Source organism: Pleurodeles waltl, chromosome 7 (genome assembly GCF_031143425.1).
Source record: "Pleurodeles waltl isolate 20211129_DDA chromosome 7, aPleWal1.hap1.20221129, whole genome shotgun sequence".
Taxonomy (NCBI): Eukaryota; Metazoa; Chordata; class Amphibia; order Caudata; family Salamandridae; genus Pleurodeles; species Pleurodeles waltl.
Genome location: NC_090446.1, coordinates 1,270,409,998 through 1,270,430,111, shown reverse-complemented (window position 1 = coordinate 1,270,430,111; position 20,114 = coordinate 1,270,409,998). Strand labels below are relative to the sequence as shown.

Below are 20,114 nucleotides of genomic sequence, written 5' to 3'. Positions count from 1 at the left end.
CACTACTGTTTCTTACACTTATCTGAAAAAAGGGACTTTGATGAAGTCTGGTCAAGAGGCCCTGGGAGCTGGATGGCATCCACGCCCTTGACTTGAACCGGGGCTGTCCTACTTTGGACTTATTTCTGTGTTCTGTAATATAGAGAGTTTGGCTTTGCCTCGTAGATGATTTTTGGATTCATCCTTTGCATTGATCACAGGATGCAGAGTAGTACTTTAAGTCGAGAGACAGACCTCGTGGGAGGTCTGTCACTGCATCTGCTCATGGGAATCCTTACATGGTTTGCACCTTTGCATGGTTTTTGATAGGAAATTGTCGGTAGTACACTGGTAGATATTTCAAGAAAGAAATCTCTCTGACAGAGTAAGGAAACAAACTCCAAACCCACATCAGAAGGCACAGAAAGTAAGGAACTGATATTAGCACAGATATAATGGCCCCGACTTTCAATCTGAGGTGGGACAAACCCAACGCAAAGCCCACGATGACACCTACTGATCCATGAAGAAGTTGCTATGAAAATCCACTGGATACAATTTGGCGTCTGGGAAATTCACAATTTGAGGGATCTTTGGTTAGAAGTCTCTAACATAATGTACCCTACTTTGGGGGAACTGGCAAGAATCCAACCAAGTAAAATGTAGCATTGCCCATTGCTCGCTAGATAGTTTGCTTTGTAGCCAACGGTGCTTAGTATGTTGAGATGTTTTTCTCACTCTTGCACTAGTAAAGGTGATACTACAAGTGTTAGAATGGATAATGCCATTGACTAAAAAGCAAGGACTGTTGATAAACAAAGCAGCTGCCGCAGTCTGTTTGAGGCCCTGGGGGCTGGAGAGAAAAAACAACATATGATATCAAACGTCAGACAAGGGTCAGACAGACAAGGTAAGTAGACAATATTTTTGGAATTTGGAAAGGTACAAGAGAAGAAATATTAATGTCCAACACTGAACAAAACGAGCTAATGAGTAGATACAATTCAGAAAGACAGTCGATAACCAAAAGTGCACAGCCTGGATGTGAAGGTAATGCCGTTTCTGATGGATACTTCTAACCCCAGTCTCATTACCTTTAGAATATCTCCAGATGCCAGACTGGATATGGAAGATTTCCCAGCACTGCTCCCACATGCCAGTAGGTGACATCATGCATCTTTATGCCAACTTCATCCTGAAAGTGACAAAAGGAACCACACATATGAGCCACGCCTGAGTGCTGACGTCAGGTCCTTTCTTTCAGTATCTTTTTCCCTGTCTTTTGACATGTTTTTTCTTCAGTAAAAAAGAAGAACTATTGGAAGTCCTGCTCCGATTCGAAGTCTAGGATGCAGACCAGTTTCTCCTCTCTAGGACATTCCCCCAACAGGTCTTCGATGAGGTCCAAGTCTTTCAGTAATTCAAAACTAAAACAGAAAAACTAAATGACCAAGCAAGATTATTCCCAGTCCTGCCACTCTTAACCTAAGAAGCTCTGAGGGTGCCACAGTGCTTTGCGGTCTCGGCCCCCCACCTAAGAGCCAAATCAGCAATTGATCCTGATGCACCCAGAGTTTACGGTTTGTGTCATCAACTTTGCACCCAATAAAAGCCTTTTGTGAGGCCACGCTTCACATTTCTGGCAAAGTTCTGAATTCTTCTGGTACGCCTTTGGGCTTCACAGATCCGTTCAGGCTTCCAGTGGGGTTACTAATTGCAAGTCTGCCTTTGGTGCAGTCTGTCCCTCCAGAACTTCAACTGGGTCTGTTCACCAAGCTCCAGGAATTAGTTGGCGTAGAGCCAGGTTTTAAGGAGCTTTCTGAATCTGGTTTCATTGGGTTCTGTTCTCAAGCTGCTAGGCACTGAATTCCACAGTTTGAGGGATATGTAAGAGAAATACCTTACACCCCACCTGGGCTTCTGAATGCGAAGGACCTTCAGAAGACCGGAGTGAGAGGACATTAAAGTCCTATTGGGGGTGTAGGAACTAAGAAGAACCCTAATCATATTGGATCCACAAAGATTAATAGCCCTTTTAGTTATGCAATGTGTCTTCAATGTTATTGTTTTTTATCCACTGGTAGCCAGTGCAAGGAGACTAAGGAATCTTTGGCTGACAAGCATTTAGTTAACTTGAATGTTGTTATGGCTGCAGCATTTTGGACCACTTTAAGTCTCTCTAAAATCGTTTTGGGACAGCCCAGTTACAAGGAGTTCCCGTAGTCCAAGCACGACAGAATAAGTGCCTGGATTACCATTCTCCTGGAAAGATTAGATAATAAATCCAGAATTTTACATAAGGTTCTCAGAAAGGAAAATCACGTACAAGTCAGTTTTTTCTGTTTGCACTTCCATTGGCAGGGAGCTGTCCAGTCATATTCCTAAACTTTTCATAGGAGACGATGGCACTAGCGGGGTCTCTAGACTGTCCAGCCAGCCTAGTGTAGTATGTTGGGATACATCGTTCCCCACTAGTATCAGCTCCGTTTTGTCTCTGTTAATTTTCAGTGAACAGCTTGCCATCTATTGGGCCACATTCTCGAGACTGGGACAGAGCTGATGCTGGGAGCCATCACTAGCGGCTGCACTTCCATGCGTGGAGATTACGTGGCAGCAGTTAATGGCATTTGATGTTCGTCGTGGAGTTGTGAATGTCATCTTGGCTGCCAGGCAACCTTCTACAAAGTGTGAGTAGTGTATGCCAAATGTTGGGACTACTTTGTAGCCGCAATACTAAACCACTTCAGGCCAAACATGTGGATGTTCTATTGGTTGTCTTATCTTTGGCCCAGTAAGCGCAGTTGAAGGTCATATATTGACCCATTTGGCCTTTTTATTTTCACTGGGCCAGCCCTCCTTGTTCAAATCAGCTGTTGTGATGGGGTTTCTAAAAGGTCTGCCTCAACTGTTTCCTCCCAAATCCTTTATGATGCACAGTAGGAACTTAGTTTGGTCCTCACTTTTCTTGTTCATGCCTATGAAACCATGCACAGGTGTCCACTAAGTCTTCCAACTCTGAATACTGTTTTTTCTGAACATAGTGACATGGGCTTGTTGTAAAAGTAAACACCAAGCTCACTCCGTGTCAGGATGGGAAGCGTCACCCTGAGCATGAGCAGCAGCCTGCTTGAGGGCAGCATGTACCAACAGGAATTCTGGGGATTTGGCCCTTAATGTATGTGGGGTCAGAAGAAGGCGGCTTAAACATCTCCCCACTGCGGGGGTAACTACCCGACTTTTACCAGCTTCTTAAGGGTGTTGGGAACAATCTTCAGCATCCACTTCAACATCGGGAGGAACAGGACACAGTCAGTGCTTGAAATGGAAAAATAGAAGTAAAGTACCTGCTTATTTCTGAGAAGTGCCGGTACTCTACAATTAAAAGCATTACGTTTTTCTCGAGAAGTGCCGGTACTCTCCCCTAAAAATAAAAAAGTGCCGGCCCATTTAAAGCACTCGACACAGTGTTCTGTTTTAGAGAGCGTCTTGTTCAGGAAGTCATTGTCCTCGGGCATGATGGTCATAGATACCTTATGGTATGTGGCTGCCAGCTGGATAATAACATGGTTTGCTGCAGTGGCGCTGATGGTGGGTAAGCCCTCACTGGACATGCTCTCTAGGCAGAGATGCCTGATGACTCTGCGTCCTTGTTCAGCTCCGGAGGACTTTACGTTGCTCAAGATGTCCTGTGTGTCTTCCATGGACTGCCTCATCCAGATGCCAAACAGAAGAGGCAGGTGGTCTAGTTGTAGCTGTGAGAGAGACCGAGATAGCAGACCTTGTGGAGTTCAGCCCAGGGTAATTAAGCGTGGCACTGAGGGCTTTCCAGGAAGGATTTTTGTCCCATCACCCGCCACAGCTCTTCATTTTCCGGAGCCGACGATGGAAGAGGTGCGAAGCCCTAAAGGGTGGGGGGGTCTCCGAAAAGCGTCGAGGGAGTAGAAAGGGACAAAGAAGTGTTCTTGGTGACAGAAGTGAAGGATTCGACCATGCGGGCTTGAAATAAAAATGAAAGTCGAGATGCTGAGTACGGTAGCACTGTCAATACACGTCCGCACGAGATGCCAGTGATGCCCAAGCGCATTGCCATCTATAAGAGGAGTCACATAATAAAATATCATGACTTGTAAGACTTCTTACAACAATAACAAGTTGCAACCATCCAAGCTCAACGCTAGATGGCAGGCGTATGCAGGGTATGTGTATTTACAGCCACACATGCTACAAACTTTTGTTTTCATGCAGTACTGGTGCAGAACATGTTTCTAAGCACAAAGTCATTTCCCTGTAAAAAAGAATGCGCCAGGATACAAATTGCGTCAGTGTTACACAGAGTGATGCCTGTTTGCAGTTGCACAAAATCTAAGAGGAGCATGCACAGAATTCTCTGCAAATTGTAGACTTTCAACATCAGTGATTTGTTTTTAAGCATGTATTCTATTGGACTACGTATTGAATATATGTGCAGAAACATTTTTTGTAAAGGAAATACACATTTACCATTGAAAATAACCCGTTCTCGTTACTCTCCAGTCAAATATTGGAGGGCATCTTTTCCATTATAGAAAGACGCATACTCTGGCTATTACAAGAATATATTTGTGCATGTTCCAAGGGTCGGAAATTACTAGCAAACCATTTCAGATTATCTAGAACCGTGCAACTTTGTGGGCGTCCACCACGTGCTGCATGGTAACCCCCAAGGACGCCGAATTACACACCACCCTACAATTATGATTACGATGTATCCAATAGCTCCCTCATTCATAAAATTGATGTGTGAGTGGATCTAGCCATAGAACTCATATTGGTCAGGGCAAAACGCCAGGGTTCGAACGAAGTTTAAAAAGGAGGAAATTTAGCCACTACACCACATCATTTATCTGCTCCTTCTTCTTCTATCAACCCGTCCTGCTTTCTTTAGACCTTTCACTCCCTATGTCCTGTATTTGTCTTCATTTCTTCCCATTTCCTTCCTTCGTTTCCCTTACAATTTCTTCAGTTCTTCATGTCTCTTACTTTCTTCCCCTCTCTTGCTTTCGCCATGTCCCTTCCTCACGTGTTGTCTTTGTTGGCACTCTATATTCCTGAATGAATACAATTCCTTTCCTGCCACTTTCTTCCTTTCAAACATTCGTTTAGTTCTTCACCTTCGCCGATTCTCCTGTTTCCTAGGACACCCACAGAGCAGGGAGAGGGCTCTCCTATTTTAACTATGCCTCTGGCAGTTAATTAAATTAAACATTGATAATTCTGCAAATATCTGCAAGCAATAAAGAGAGTCCCTCGGGCTGGAACCCTGATGGGATCATCTCATAATTTCAAGAATAATATCTGTACTTACTGATGTGAACGCTGTAGGAGGCTGGCCTGGCTTGTAGTGGGTACCTTGTGGTACTTACACTCTGTGCCAGGTCCAGTTATCCCTTATTAGTAGAATAGAGGTGTTTCTAGCAGCTTAGGCTGATAGAAGGTAGGTATGGCAAAGCAGCTGAGGCTGAACTAGGAGACATGCAAAGCTCCTACTGTGCCTAGCACTTATATCATATGCACAATATAATAAGAAAACACAATACACAGAGTTACTAAAAATAAAGGTACTTTATTTTTAGGACAATATGCCACAAGTATCTCAGTGAGTAACCTCAGTAAGAAGGTAAGTAATATACACAAGTTATATGTACTCAAACCCAAATCAGGTAAATAAGAGCAAACAAGTAATGCAAACAGTGTAGAATTACAATAGGAGCACATAGGTATAGGGGCAACACAAACCATATACTCCAAAAGTGGAATGCGAACCACGAATGGACCCCAGACCTATGTGAGCTTGTAGAGGGTGGCTGGGACTGTACGAAAACAGTGAGGGTTAGAAAAATACCCCACCCCAAGACCCTGAAAAGTAGGAGTAAAGTACACCTACAACCCCCAGAGAGCACAGAAGTCGTGATGGGGGATTCTGCAGGAAGAACAAACACCAGCAGTGCACTGACAACGGATTTACGGACCTGAGTACCTGTAAGACAAGGGAACCAAGTCCAATAGTTGCAACAGGGTCCGGGGGGCAGGAGCCCAGGAAACCCCAGCTGAAGATGCAAGGAAGCTGCCACCGGTTGGAAGAAGTTTGGAGTTCTGCAAGAAAGAAGAGGACTAGGAACTTCTCATTTGGAAGACGGATGTCCCACGTCGCAAAAGCTTTCAGAGGTGTTCCCACGCAGAAAGACGGCAAACAAGGCTTGCTAGCTGCAAGGGTCGCGGTAGAGGTTTTTGGGTGCTGCTGAGGACCAGGAAGGACCAGTATGTCGCCTTTTGGAGGAGGAGACAGAGGGGGCGCTCAGCAACTAAGAGAACCCTCACAGAAGCAGGCAGCACCCGCAGAAGTACCCCAACAGGCACTTAAAAGAAGAGTGAACCGGAGTCCATGCGAAGTCACAAAAGGGAGTCCCACGATGTCGGAGGACAACTCAGAAGGTTGTGCACTGCAGGATGGAGTGCTGGGGACCCAGGCTATGCTGTGCACAAAGGAAATCCTGGAAGAGTGCACAGGAGCCGCAGCAGTTGCAAATCATGCGGTACACAGCTTTGCAGTCTAGTGTGGGAAGGCAAGGACTTACCTCCACCAAACTTGGACTGACGAGTCACTGGGAGTGTGGGAGTCACTTGGACAGAGTTACTGTGTTCCAGGGACCACGCTCATCAGGATGAGAGGAGACCCAGAGGACCAGTGATGCAGTCTTTTGGTGCCTGCGTTAGCAGGGGGAAGATTCCGTCGACCCACTGGAGATTTCTTCGGAGCTTCTGGTGCAGGGTGAAGGCAGGCTACCCCCAGAGCATGCACCACCTGGAAACAGTCGAGAAAGCCGGCAGGATTAGGCGCTACAATGTTGCTGGTAGTCGTCTTGCTACTTTTTGCAGTTTTGCAGGCGTCCTGGAGCAGTCTGCGGTCGATCCTTTGGTAGAAGGTGAAGAGGGAGATGCAGAGGAACTCTGGTGAGCTCTTGCATTCGTCATCTGAAGAATTCCCCAAAGCAGAGACCCTAAATAGCCAGAAAAGGAGGTTTGGCTACCAAGTTAGGAGGATTGGCTACCAAGAGAGGTAAGAGCCTATCAAAAGGAGCCTCTGACGTCACCTGCTGGCCACTCAGAGCAGTACAGTGCGCCCCCAACACCTCTGTTTCCAAGATGGCAGAGGTCTGGGACACACTGGAGGAGCTCTGGCTACCTCCCCTGGGAGGTACTGGCCAGGGGAGTAGTCACTCCTCTTTCCTTTGTCCAGTTTCGTGCCAGAGCTGGGCTGGGGGATCCCTGAACCGGTGTAGACTGGCTTATGCAGAGATGGGCACCATCTGTGCCCATCAAAGCATTTCCAGAGGCTGGGGGAAGCTACTCCTCCCCAGCCCTTCACACCTATTTCCAAAGGGAGAGGGTGTAACACCCTCTCTCAGAGGAAATCCTTTGTTCTGCCTTCCTTGGCCAGGGCTGCCTGGACCCCAGGAGGGCAGAAACCTGTCTGAGGGGTTGGCAGCAGCAGCTGCAGTGGAGGCCCCGGAAAGGCAGTTTTGGCAGTACCCAGGTTCTGTGCTAGAGACCTGGGGGATCATGGAATTGTCCCCCCAATACCAGAATGGTACTGGGGGGACAATTCCATGATCTTAGACATGTTACATGGCCATGTTCGGAGTTACCATTGTGACATTATACATAGGTAGTGACCTATGTGTAGTGCACGAGTGTAATGGTGTCCCCGCACACACAAAGTCCGGGGAATTTGCCCTGAACGATGTGGGGGCACCTTGGCTAGTGCCAGGGTGCCCACACACTAAGTAACTTTGCACCCAAACTTCACCAGGTGAAGGTTAGACATATAGGTGACTTATAAGTTATTTATGTGCAGTGGTAAATGGCTGTAACATGGACGTTATTTCACTCAGGCTGCAGTGGCAGGCCTGTGTAAGAATTGTCAGATCTCCCTATGGGTGGCAAAAGAAATGCTGCAGCCCATAGGGATCTCCTGGAACCCCAATACCCTGGGTACCTCAGTACCATAAAGAAGGGAATTATATGGGTGTACCAGTATGCCAATGTGAATTGGTAAATTTAGTCACTAGCCTGTGAGGGACAAATTTGGAAAGCAGAGAGCATAACCACTGAGGTTCTGGTTAGCAGAGCCTCAGTGAGACAGTTAGGCACCACACAGGGAACACATATAGGCCACAAACATATGAGCACTGGGGTCCTGGCTAGGAGGATCCCAGTGAGACAGTGAAAACACCCTGACATATACTCACAAACAGGCCAAAAGTGGGGGTAACAAGGCTAGAAAGAGGCTACCTTCCTACAAACGCCTATCACCAGCACATTACATTTGTCGTTTCTGCCATATACACGTCCATTATGTTCGAAAGCAGTATTGTATCAGTTGAGCTATAACTTGTTAAAAGGTGTTCAGACACTTCTGGATCTACACCTGGACTCTGTCAGAGGGACTGCCTGGCTGCCCAAATTACTCATCTAGAATGCTTTGCTGAGAAGGACTGCCGCGCTGCTGGCCTCTACCTTCCTCCTAAGCGCTCTCCAAGGGCTTGGACTGAGCTTGCCTCCTGTCCTGAAGTCTTAAGGCCATTAAGACTTCACCCCAGAGAAGAAAATCCCCGTGTGTCGGAAAATCAACACACGTCTGCAGAAATCAACAAAGTGCCAGCCGTGCAGCTGAAAATTCACCGCATCGCCTACTGGATCAACCCAGTGCCTGCTCTTTCTTACTGGCGTGTCAAACTTTTTCAACGCATTGTCCCTGGGCATCAAAATATCCCCGCATTGCAGTGAGGAACCAAGCCTGTGCTCCTGGAAATCGAAGCATCACTTTGCAGCAGGGAAAGGAACTGGGCAACGTCTGTGCCGCACAGGAAAATCTGACACAGCACCTTATTTTTCAACGCATCTCTTCCTCTGCGGCCCTTGCGCGTCATTTTTTTACACATTCCAGGTACTGTGCGTTACAGGGATACAACCACTGATTCATAAGGATTGAGACTCTTTTAAACCTTTAAAAAGGGATATACAGCAATACAGTGAAAACACCACACCAGTTTAGGAAAATAGATAGTATTTATCTGAATACAATAAGATAAACAATCTAATATGCACAAATCGCAATGAGTTATTGCACAAATACTTTACACATTGCCTTCTAAGTTAGGCTTGTCTGATCTGTGCCAAGCTACCAGAGGGTTAGCACAGGATAATTTGGATTGTGTTGCAACTTACTCTGACTAGGATTGTGGTCCCTACTTGGACAAGGGTGTATATCTCTGCCAACTAGAGAGCCAATTTCTAACACGCCCTATGTCTGCTTTATGTGTTTCCCCATTCTTGTCTTAGAAAACGGATGAAGGGAAAAATAAATGCCAGTGAATGGGTGCCAGTGACCGCCACCCACAAAACACTGGCTCAAATGACTCACTGAGGTCATCCCAGATAGAGAAAAAAGCTGATTCAGTGTCTCTTCCTGGACGGAATCCAGGTTGGAAGTCGGAAACTAAGGAAGTGTCTTCAATGAATTGTGATAACTGGGCAGAAGCTGCTCTTTCTATAAGTTTTCCTACGAATGGTCCATTTTCTATGGGTCTGTAGTTGTCAGGGTCTTGATTATCCAGGTTAGGTTAGGTTTTTTGTAATAACTGGAGTACATTTGCCTTTTTTAAATCTTCTGGGAAAACTCTTGTTAAGGAGTTGTTGATTAGTGTTTTGACTAGGATGGCTGCATAAATTGATAGCAGCGTCAAAGTGTCAAGAAATTGGACCAGTCCATAACAAAAAGTTAAAACTGCACTCCGAACTTAGCTTTTCATCCAAATAAAGAGGTCTCTCAAATATTTACATTCATAGAAGCATATCATTCTACTTGTTTTATCATTTTGATGCAACTAATTTTATATGTAAAAGTAAAACAAGAAGACAAAATATGTAGTCAAACTTGTGAATAGAGATAATATTATAACTGGAGGAACATTCAAGAGATAAGCAGCTACATCCTACACTTTGGCATCATTTCACAAATTAAGGTATTGAAGGAAAGTGTTTGAGCACTGCTAATATCAAGGCAATGGTTATGTACCTGGAGTTGTAGTTTTCAATTTACACCCCCGAGGGCAGCTTTATGCCTTAAGCGGATTTTTTCTCTTGCTAGTAATATACATCTCAAGATGAAGAGGGTCCCTACATAGAGGGTACGCTGTAGCAACATCAGGCTATTTCAGAATTAATCACTTCTTTCTAATCAAGGGAACTTCACAGAGACAAGTCTTGTAATCTCAAGACAGCCAACACATGACCATTTTGAACATGTCAACTATTTATCAACATCTAACAAATGAGCTAGTTACTGCACATTACATAAATCCATCTCATAAGTAAGATGTGTATACCCGAGTTGATCCTTTCGTAGACATTCTTTTTTACCAGTGACTGGATTACATGGACTGTCCCCGGTCTAATTTGGGAGGGGGACTCTTCAATGTGTACACGATCACAGAGATGGGCCTGCAGTGATTGTTCCGTACTTGCCCATAAAACATTCAGGTGTTTTATTCATATGCTCCCCATCTCTGCTTTCTGAATTCTGAAAAACAGAAATCATCAGATTATAAACTTCTGAAGGTCCATCATGAGATCATTAAAAGAAATCACTGATGACTGAGTTCTGGGTGTGTATTCCTTAAATCAATCCATTAGATTTTAAACATTTTGGATATTTCAGAATTAAACTGCTCATTTGGATGCCCAGAGACTAACTACTAACACAGCAGATGAAGTGCTAATTATTAAAGCACATATAATGTTAATCAGTTGTTAACGCGTTCCCCTATGATAATGTATTACACATCAGGACTCGTTTTAGGCCAATGAATCCTTTGACCCAGTTGAGACACCTTAGGACGAAATAGCTAATCAATATATCAATCAATACGTCAACAATGTCATCAATATTTATTATCACAATGCATTTCACTTTAGTCAAAGACATTAATCAACTCAAGACGCTACCATGACCTTGCAGTCATGAATAACCACACCAGTTTAGTAGAATTTTACAAAGTTTTATTCCCTATTGTTTACAATTCTAAAAGCATATGTGTTAATCTCAAAACCAAAACACTCAATAACATTGCCACAATTTGGCAACTCGAATAAGACTTCATCAAAGCAAGGAATGCAATTGTTAGAACATAACACAGCGTCAACATAGGTCAACTTTAGCAGAGTGTCATCAACGCGTCAGTTCAACAAAGCATAGATTCAGTTGTTTGTCTATTTGTGTCAGTTTAGTGAACCCCTGTCCTAACCACTAATTAGCATTAGCATGTTGGGCTTCATGCAAAACAATTTAGAACACCAATTTGGAAAACATCTAGCTGTGGTCTCTGTCAAAAGTAAGCAGTTGGTACCTAGAAAGGAAAGCAAACAGACAAATCACAATTTCATTGTCATGGTTACCCTCCAAGGTTTAGGTCAGCACTCAGGTTCAGTCTTCGTCTTCAGGACATCAGTTGATTCACCATCAGTCAGAACTCAGCTCTCAGGGAAAAGGGACACTTCCCTCATAAAGAGGGAAGTGCCACTCCCCGTGGTCACATTTTAGATGCACATTTTAGCAAAACCTACTGATAGTTTTTATGCGCCATTATCACTCATGAATTCATAAACATTTCATGTTAATATAGATTATATAAGCTACTCTCTCTCAGTCCCTCCTCTGATGACTATCGTCATCACACAAACCCTTCCCTTTCAACCTTTCACTTTTAATTTTCACCTTTAATTTTTCACCTTGCGCATAATGCGCATTTCAACATCTTGACCTTTGTGTGAACTCTCCCAAATTTCATTGAACATTTTCTCCCTTTCATTTTCTTCGTTTCTTTTGTTTCGCTTTGTCCAATTTCTTTTAATTCTGTCATTAATTTTACATGTTCCCCATAAACCCAATAAACAGATCAGAACGATTAATCGACCCCCTAGTATTTTTGCAAGAACCCCGTTCCAAATATTGCTAAACCAGCTCCCTACTGGCAATTCCCTTTCCAACTTTCTCCCAGACTCCCGGTTCCTTCAAATCTTTCAAATCTGCACTATTTCTTGTTAGGTTAGTAAGCATACCTCTAATCTTTTTGCTATTATCTGGAATAAATGAGCAGTAATGACGCTCGTTAAGCATCTTATAGACTCCGCCGCTCTTTGCTAAAAGAATGTCTAAAGCAAGCCGATTTGAAGAGTCATAGCTCTTTCCGCAGCAAGTTCAGTATCCATCAGGAGTAAAGCCCTGTAAAATTTGTCAGCATGTTATCCACAATAGTAGACAACTTTCGAATCTTTATGGAGTTTAAAATAACCCCTACTGAAGGAATTATGGCTCCAACGACAGCAGCCGCTGTCTCTCTCTTTTGTCTTGTATGTTGTAATTCAGACATTTTAGGTATTTGCTTTAAGTCGTCAATCTGGTAAATCTTTGGGAAAACTATCCCCAAATAACATGTCCCATACCATCCTCTAGGAAGACGGTAATAAGCATTAAGCCCACAAATATAATAGATCCCAGGGATCGCTGGATCCTGTCCATTTAACATGAATGTCCACTTACTCTGAAACAAAAACACATGCCTGCATTCACTCGTTCCCACAAATAAAGTGTCATGATCCGATTTTGGCCTGTATATACAAAGCCTGCCTACATGTAATGCATCTATAGCTAATTTGCCTTGCGTCTTTATTGCAGTGTAAGTATAATCATTTGCATATGTGCGTTTTTCTAGCCCTTTTTCTAATCTTTCTTTCAGTGCTTTGCGTCTATCATCTGTGTGATCTAAAAAGCTTTTCTCTACAGGTGTTAATAAGCAGGTCAGATTGTTGCGGTGTGCATAAGCTGTCCCAAATGTCAGAATCGGTTCAAAGAAACCTCTAACTAATTTTAAACTATGCTCCTTAGCTAATTTGTTCAAAAACTCAATCACAGGCACAAAAGAAAACACCACATCTAAATTAGAATAAAGATATTACACATGCTCCTGGTCATAGAATCTTGTTAGTAGCAAACTACAGCTTATCCCGTAGGTTAAAGGTAAACTATGATAAGTGTCCCCTTCTTGTACTGATGAAGGAATCTTTGTGCACACATAACAGTTTTTCACATCCATTGTATCAACATACTCATTCAGCAAGCGATAGAAGACATTAGTAGAAAGTTCCCCTTTTGAATTAGTCTCCTCATGCAAGTGTTGTGTATCTTGCTCAAACTTTTCCCACAGTGTTAGTGTGGCAGACTCAGATTTTGAAGCATTGTTAGTCACTTTCTTATCCAACCACGGCATACCCACAATCACACCTACAATTATTACTGCACACACAATACCCAAAATAACACTCAACCAACCACACACTTTGCCCTTTTTGCTACTAGCTCTATTGTAAGTCATTGTCTGTAAAGAATCAGATAGCAGAATAACTCAAAACAAACAATCAACTTGAGGATGATTTACAAGCTCTTTTTTTCTTTTTTTCTTCTTGATGCAAAGTCTCTCTCTCTCTGCGTGTATTTACAGCATTTCACTCACCCCAGGACCCTTTTGTCAAATCAGATTGTAGCAACTTGTCATAATCAGTTTTCAGAGTCAATTCAGGTTATCAGTGTCACGTCCGGTAATTTTCAGTTTCTTTTCTCAGCTTTTCAGCTTTCAATTTCACTATTTAACACAGTCTCTTCCTCAAAGTGATTTCAGGTACCATAGTATTGGCCTGGTACTTCTCGATCAAAACAGAACGCTAAGAACTCTTGTTGCCATTCAGATGTCGTTGCATATGCCCGTTCAGGTCCTGTGTACCTTCTATTTGCGACTCTTTTTCTTTCCAGCCTGCGTTCATTTTGCAATTCTCCTTCACTTAGATCCTCTTTTCTTGTTGTATCGATTTCTTCCGCTATTGTTTTGCCTGGTACGACCTTTTCTCTTGCAACTTGTTTCTTTGACTAGTTATCACCCTTATGCGTCTTCTTCCTGCTTGGCCTTTTCATGACGCTGAAGAGCACCCTCCTCTTGTGCTATGGTGTTTTCTCTTGACGGACCTGCAACTGGCTCGGGAGATGCCGGTGTGCTTTGACCTCCCTCTGCTCTGCCGCCCTCTTCTTCTGGGTCTGTAACGGGTTCAGGCTGTAACCCGTATCCGTCAACTTCTGGGAGAACTTCTCCTTGACTTAGTTCTCCTGCTGCCTCTACTGAGATAGGCTCGCTGTCACCTCCCTCGAACTCGTTTACTGTTTGAGGGACTAGGCCGTCCTCAGTGGGCTCTCCTTCAGTCTCAGTTCCCCTTTGACTGTTCTCCGGCCCTGAGACTTCCTTCTCTGGAATTGCTGAGTCAGAAACTTCAAGTTCCTCATCAGTCGGATATGTCACCTTCTTTGTGTGACTGGCATGTATCCAGTTTGGAACGCCTGCACATTTCACAGCAGTGGTTGTTGTTAGTATTACTTGATATGGCCCCTTCCAGCACGGCTCCAAACACGACTCCCTCACATGCTTCTTGACAACCACCCAGTCATCGGCTTGCAAGGTGTGACCTGGATCACTGATCGGTGGCAATGTGTTGGTCTCCACCTGGTGGGAAAAAGAGCGGACCATGTCAGCCAAACCTTTGCAGCAGTCCAACACCATATCATCCGTGATATTCACAAGAGCATTTACAGGTACTGCTGGTAAGCTCATAGCTCTGCCCATGAGAATCTCATGGGGGGACAGTCCTGTCTTATCAGGTGTGTTTCTCATTGACATCAGCACTAAAGGCAATGCATCTGGCCACTTCATATTGGTAGCTGCGCACATTTTTGCCATTCTTGACTTCAAGGTGCCATTCATCTGTTCCACTAATCCCGACGCTTCAGGGCGGTAGCTACAATGCAGCTTCTGTTCAATGTCTAATGCGGCATATAAGAGCTTAATCACCTCATTGTCAAAGTGTCTGCCTCTATCTGATTCTAAAGAGACCGGGAATCCGAACCTTGGTATTAGTTCTCTAAGCAACAGCTTTGCTAATGTGAGACTGTCATTCCTACATGTAGGGTAAGCTTCAATCCAATGACTGAAAACACACACAATCACCAACACGTACCTCAAGCCTCCACACATTGGCATTTCAATGAAATCCATTTGCATCTTGCTAAACGGACCGCCAGCTCTCCCTATGTGGCTCAAAGTCACCACAGTCCCTTTTCCTGCATTCATCTGTTGACAGATGATGCACCTGTGACAGGTAACCTCTGCGGCTTGTCTGAATTTCAGATTGAACCAGTCAATTTTGAACAATCTGATCATTGCATCTCTTCCAAGATGTGCCTGCCCATGATAAAGCCTGGCAAACTGTGACAAAAGACTGTTTGGCAAAACCAGCTTCCCTTCCTCTAAGACCCACAAGTTGTCAGCTCTTTGTACGCATTGCATTCTCTGCCAAGAACGTTTTTCTTCTCTGCTAGCACGGCCCTGCAGTGATTTTAGCTCATCCAATGTGTCAACCACTCTTAATGCAAAGTTCAAACCTGTTTCATTTTCAGTTTGCCGTAACAATTCCCGCTGTTCCTTGAACGATATACAGTTCAATGCGCAAAACCTTGCGACTTGATCTGCATAGCCGTTTCCCATTGACACAAAGTCTTGTGATTTGACGTGAGCATTGCATTTCACCACGGCAATTTCAAGAGGTAACTGAATTGCATGTAACAAATCCTTAATTTGTTCGCCATTTTTCACTGGTGAACCAGAAGCGGCCATGAAACCCCTCTGTGACCACAATTGGCCAAAATCATGTACAATTCCGAATCCGTACCTGCTGTCAGTATAGATAGTGACTTTCAGATTTCCAGCTGCGTGGCATGCCTTAGTAAGGGCAATTAATTCAGCCACTTGTGCGGAATACACTCTTTCGAGCCAGGAAGCTTCTATAATACCGGTGATTGTACACACAGCATAACCGGCTCTCAGTATTCCGAATGAGTCTCTCAAGCAGGAACCATCAACAAACATAATACAGTCATTTTCCTTTAACTGTGTATCTTTAATGTCAGGTCTGGGTTTGGTACACAGTTCCGTTACCTCAAGACAGTCGTGCTCCATTTCCTCTGCATTATTAATCTCAGTGTTTTCAACAGGAAGTAGAGTTGCCGGGTGCAATACAGTACATCTCTTCAAGGAGACATTAGGCGACCCCCAAAAAATTGTCTCATAACGAGTAAGTCGGGCATTTGCCATTTGCTGGGTTTTAGTTCGGGTTAATAGAATCTCAACTGAATGTGGAACCATTACTGTTAAGGGATGTCCCATCACTATGCCTTCACTGTGTGAGGCTCTGACCAACTGCTGCAACTGCGCGCAAACAACCCGGTAAGGCTGCTGCAACTGGGTCCAAAGTAGCTGAAAAATATGTTACAGGGCGGTTTGCACCTCCATGGACCTGTGTTAAGACAGACAAAGAACAAGCATCACGTTCATGACAGAACAGTAGAAAAGGCTTTGTGTGATCAGGCATACCTAAGGCTGGTGCCCTACACATGCACTCTCTCAATTCCATGAATGACTCAAGCTCTTCCTCGGACAGAATTATGGTATACAGGTCATCCTTAGTTTCCTTGCCTGTCAGCTTTAACAATGGTTTAGAGATAATTAAAAAGTTGGGTATCCACTGGCGACGGAAGCCCAACATTCCCAAAAACATCATGACATCTCTCTTTGTTGTTGCGGGGTTCATCTGCAGTATGGCCGTCACCCTTTCTTTTGATATTCTCCTGGACCCTTTTTCAATCAAGTGCCCTGTCGTAGGCTGGCCGATATCAAGCACACAAGACTGATTGAGTCTATAGATAAGTAGGATTTATTTTTGTTTACAGAGCACTTTATGGTGAGTAAGTCCATGGTAGATGTCTCTTCCCGTCTTGGAGGACTAATCTCGTCTTCTTCTTTCTGTTTTCTCCATAGGCCTCTCGGGAAGCATGTGGGGACAGAAGAAGAATAGGCACTGTAAGTGTTTAAGTAAATCGCTCTCTTTTCCTTTCTCTCTCTCCCTTTCTTAGTCCCTTATTTCTGCTCTTTCTTTTCCTTTTCCTGTCTTCCGCTCTTTTCTTCTCTTTTCTTATTCGCTCTTTCTCTCTCTCTCTTCCTTATCCCCGGGGTTCTGCTCTTTCCTTTCTTCCTGTTTTCTGTCTTTACTCAGACCTGTCTGTTTAAGCTTGTTTCTGGCTGTTTTTCCTCTCTTTATAATCTTTTTTCTTTCTCTTTTCTTTAGACTCTGGAGTCGTCTTCTGTACAATTGGGTTTTCCTCCCTTCGTCTTTCTGCCGGTATCTGAACCCTGTTTTCTTCCTAATAGTCGCTTGTTATTTTTTTTCTCCCAGTGCTCCCCCGTTCTTGCCCTCCCACCTTACCAATGTACCTCCCTCCCAGTACCCGTGCTCTCTCTTTGTGTACATCCACCATCCCGTCCTCCCTAACCCTACCCTTCCCCAGCCCCGTATCTGGCTTGGCCACACTTCTCCTGAAGCGTGGTGGGTCCTGAGGGTTTGCGTCCCGGGGCCGGGGATCTTCGTCCCAGGTTGGACCACAATGGTTCTTCGTTCCGGTCGGGCTCCGTCCTCGGGTTTTCCCGACGATTCTAGGGGTCTTCTCTTCACTTGGGTCCTCATAAGCCTTTGGATTGGATCCTCTGACGCCTCATGGAAACTTCCTCTCCGACCATCCGTGCTCTTCCCGAACTCCGGGACCTCGCCTTTTAAGTCCCCAGGGTCCCGCGGATATAGTTCGGAACCAATAGGAAGGGTTGCCCTCTGGGTCACTTCCGGGTCATCCTAGGCAGTGGCAGCACCGGTCGCACTTGTGTGTGGGTCGGATCGGTCGAACCCGTCACATGCCCTAAGTATTTCACCTCTTTCTGACAGTACTGCAGCTTCTTTGGGGGACACTTTATGTCCGTTTTTTTCCCAAATTATTCTATAAGGCAATTGTGTCATACCTACAGTCATCTTTTGTCCTAGACGCAATCAATAAGTCATCAATGTACTGCACTAGAGTCGAACTGAAAGGCAGTTCTAATGACTCCAAGTCCTTCTTGAATATCTGATTGAAGATGGACGGTGACTCAGAAAACCCTTGAGGAATTCTGCACCAACTGTACACCCTGTACACTTTGTCCAGGATTTTGAAACTGAATAAAAATTGGCTGTCCTCATGAAGAGGCACTGAAAAGAATGCTTGTGACAGGTCCACAACTGTGAACCACTCTGCATCACACGGAACCTGAAACATAATCACTGCTGGGTTCGGCACTATAGGGCAACACTTTAACACAATCTCGTTTATTTTCCTCAAATCCTGCACAATTCCCACAAGGCTTTTTCAGACTCATTATTGGTGAATTACATGGGCTGCTTAATACTTCCTTCAGAACTCCTTGCTTTACAAAGTCCGCAATTATCTGTGACACCTGAATAAGGACATCTTGTGCCATGTGATACTGCGGCACTTGGGGAAACACCGCATTCGGCTTGACCTGTACTTTAACCGGTTACTCCTCACTGTCTGAACTATCATCCGACCACTCATTCATTGCATCCTCACCACGCAATGGGAATTGCTGCACTGTGTTATTTTGACTCATCATTTGGCCTGTGACCTGCTGAGGAAGCATCACCTGTTGCTGTCCCATTGGAGCTAATGGTAATTGCATTTGCTGTCAAGGTACCATGGGAACCTGCTATTGTACCTGCTGCATCTTTGCCGGTTGAACACGGGGCATTTGTATTTGCTGCATGGGCTGTAACCCCTGCATCTGAACCATGTTATTCTGGAGGTTCTGATTTTGACCTCTCACTTTTGGACCCCTCACATTTTAAAATGTAGCAATATCAGTGCTTTGTTGGAACAAAACCATCATGCACCGCATTCGGGCATTCCCGCTTCCAATGCCCCACGCCCCCGCATGCGTGACATCTTTTTTATCGCTTGTACGTCATTTTGAATCATAACCGTATTCAAATCTGGACCGCGATTCACAAAACCTCGACCTCTCGGTTGCGCCTGAAACACGCCATTCCCTTGCGGTTGCTGTTGTATCATCTGCTGAATCCCATTTCCCTGCATACCTGCCTGCGCTGCAATACCTCACCATCACTTTCTCCTTTAGCTTTCTCTGCTTCAGCTCAATCGCATCACTGAAATATTTTGGATACTGCAACACCTCATCAATCGGCTTCGCTTGCCAACAGATCAAATGATTCTTAATCATCTGGCTCACCTCTGGTCTCAGCCCTTCGACAAATCTGAATACAAGATGGTTCATATCTTTCGGCTCAATAGTCTCAGTGCCACTGTAATGTTTGAATGCTTTCAATGATCTCTCATAGTAAGCATGAATAGACTCTTTAACCTCCTGTGCGGTTTGATCGATTTTCTGCCAATCAGTCACTTTCGGCGAGACCTTTTGCTTCAAAAACTCAATCACTTTATGATAGTACTTCATCACCTCTACAGAAGGTGCTCCAGTCACCTTATCCCTTGCCGGCTTCTGTGTTGGCCAGTCCACACCCCTCTTGCACTGAAGCCATAAGTCAGGTGGAACAATGATCTCAAACAAGGTATTCAAGTCCTCCCAGAGACATTTCGAAAGCTTTACAAATCTGTCTGTCTGCTGGTACCATTCTATTGGCTTCTCCCTCAACCTGGGGTAATCATTGGTGAAGGACAGAATGTCTCCCCGGGACCACGGTAAAGGACCAGAACCCCTCCAGCTGTCTCTCTCATCGGTAGAATCTTTACTGTCCCAGTGTCTGGTGAGGCTTTAGTCAGACTTGATCCCGGAATGTCACTTTTCTCCTTATCTCTTTTCTTTGCCCATCTGCCTTTCCACTTTTCTAAGGCTCCCCAAATCTGCGCACTTTGCAGTCTTTCTTTAAGATGCGCTTGTATTCCGGCTGATCTCAAGTGGTCGAAATCTTTAGAGTCGAAGTCTAGTCTGTAACTTCTCTTCAAATGTTTAGTATTCTCAATATCAATATTGTATTTATCTGCCAGGTTCGCCAACCTCTGATGTACCTTGCCTACTTCTTTA

The 20,114-nt window shown here is 44.4% G+C and overlaps 1 protein-coding gene across 6 annotated transcripts in view; it reads right to left on the bottom strand.

Moving 5' to 3' along the window:
* Positions 1-20,114, bottom strand: part of LOC138246161 (zinc finger protein 354C-like) — a 301,773-nt gene that overhangs the window by 240,088 nt on the left and 41,571 nt on the right. For 4 of the 6 annotated variants that reach the window (XM_069200466.1, XM_069200464.1, XM_069200465.1 and 1 more), the window contains exon 2: positions 10,407-10,600. The exons of the other annotated variants lie outside the window; for them this stretch is intronic. In XM_069200466.1, coding sequence (XP_069056567.1) covers positions 10,407-10,430 — 24 coding nt within the window. In that variant the 5' untranslated portion in view covers positions 10,431-10,600. The remainder of the gene's footprint in view (positions 1-10,406; positions 10,601-20,114) is intronic. 6 annotated transcript variants of the gene reach the window in all.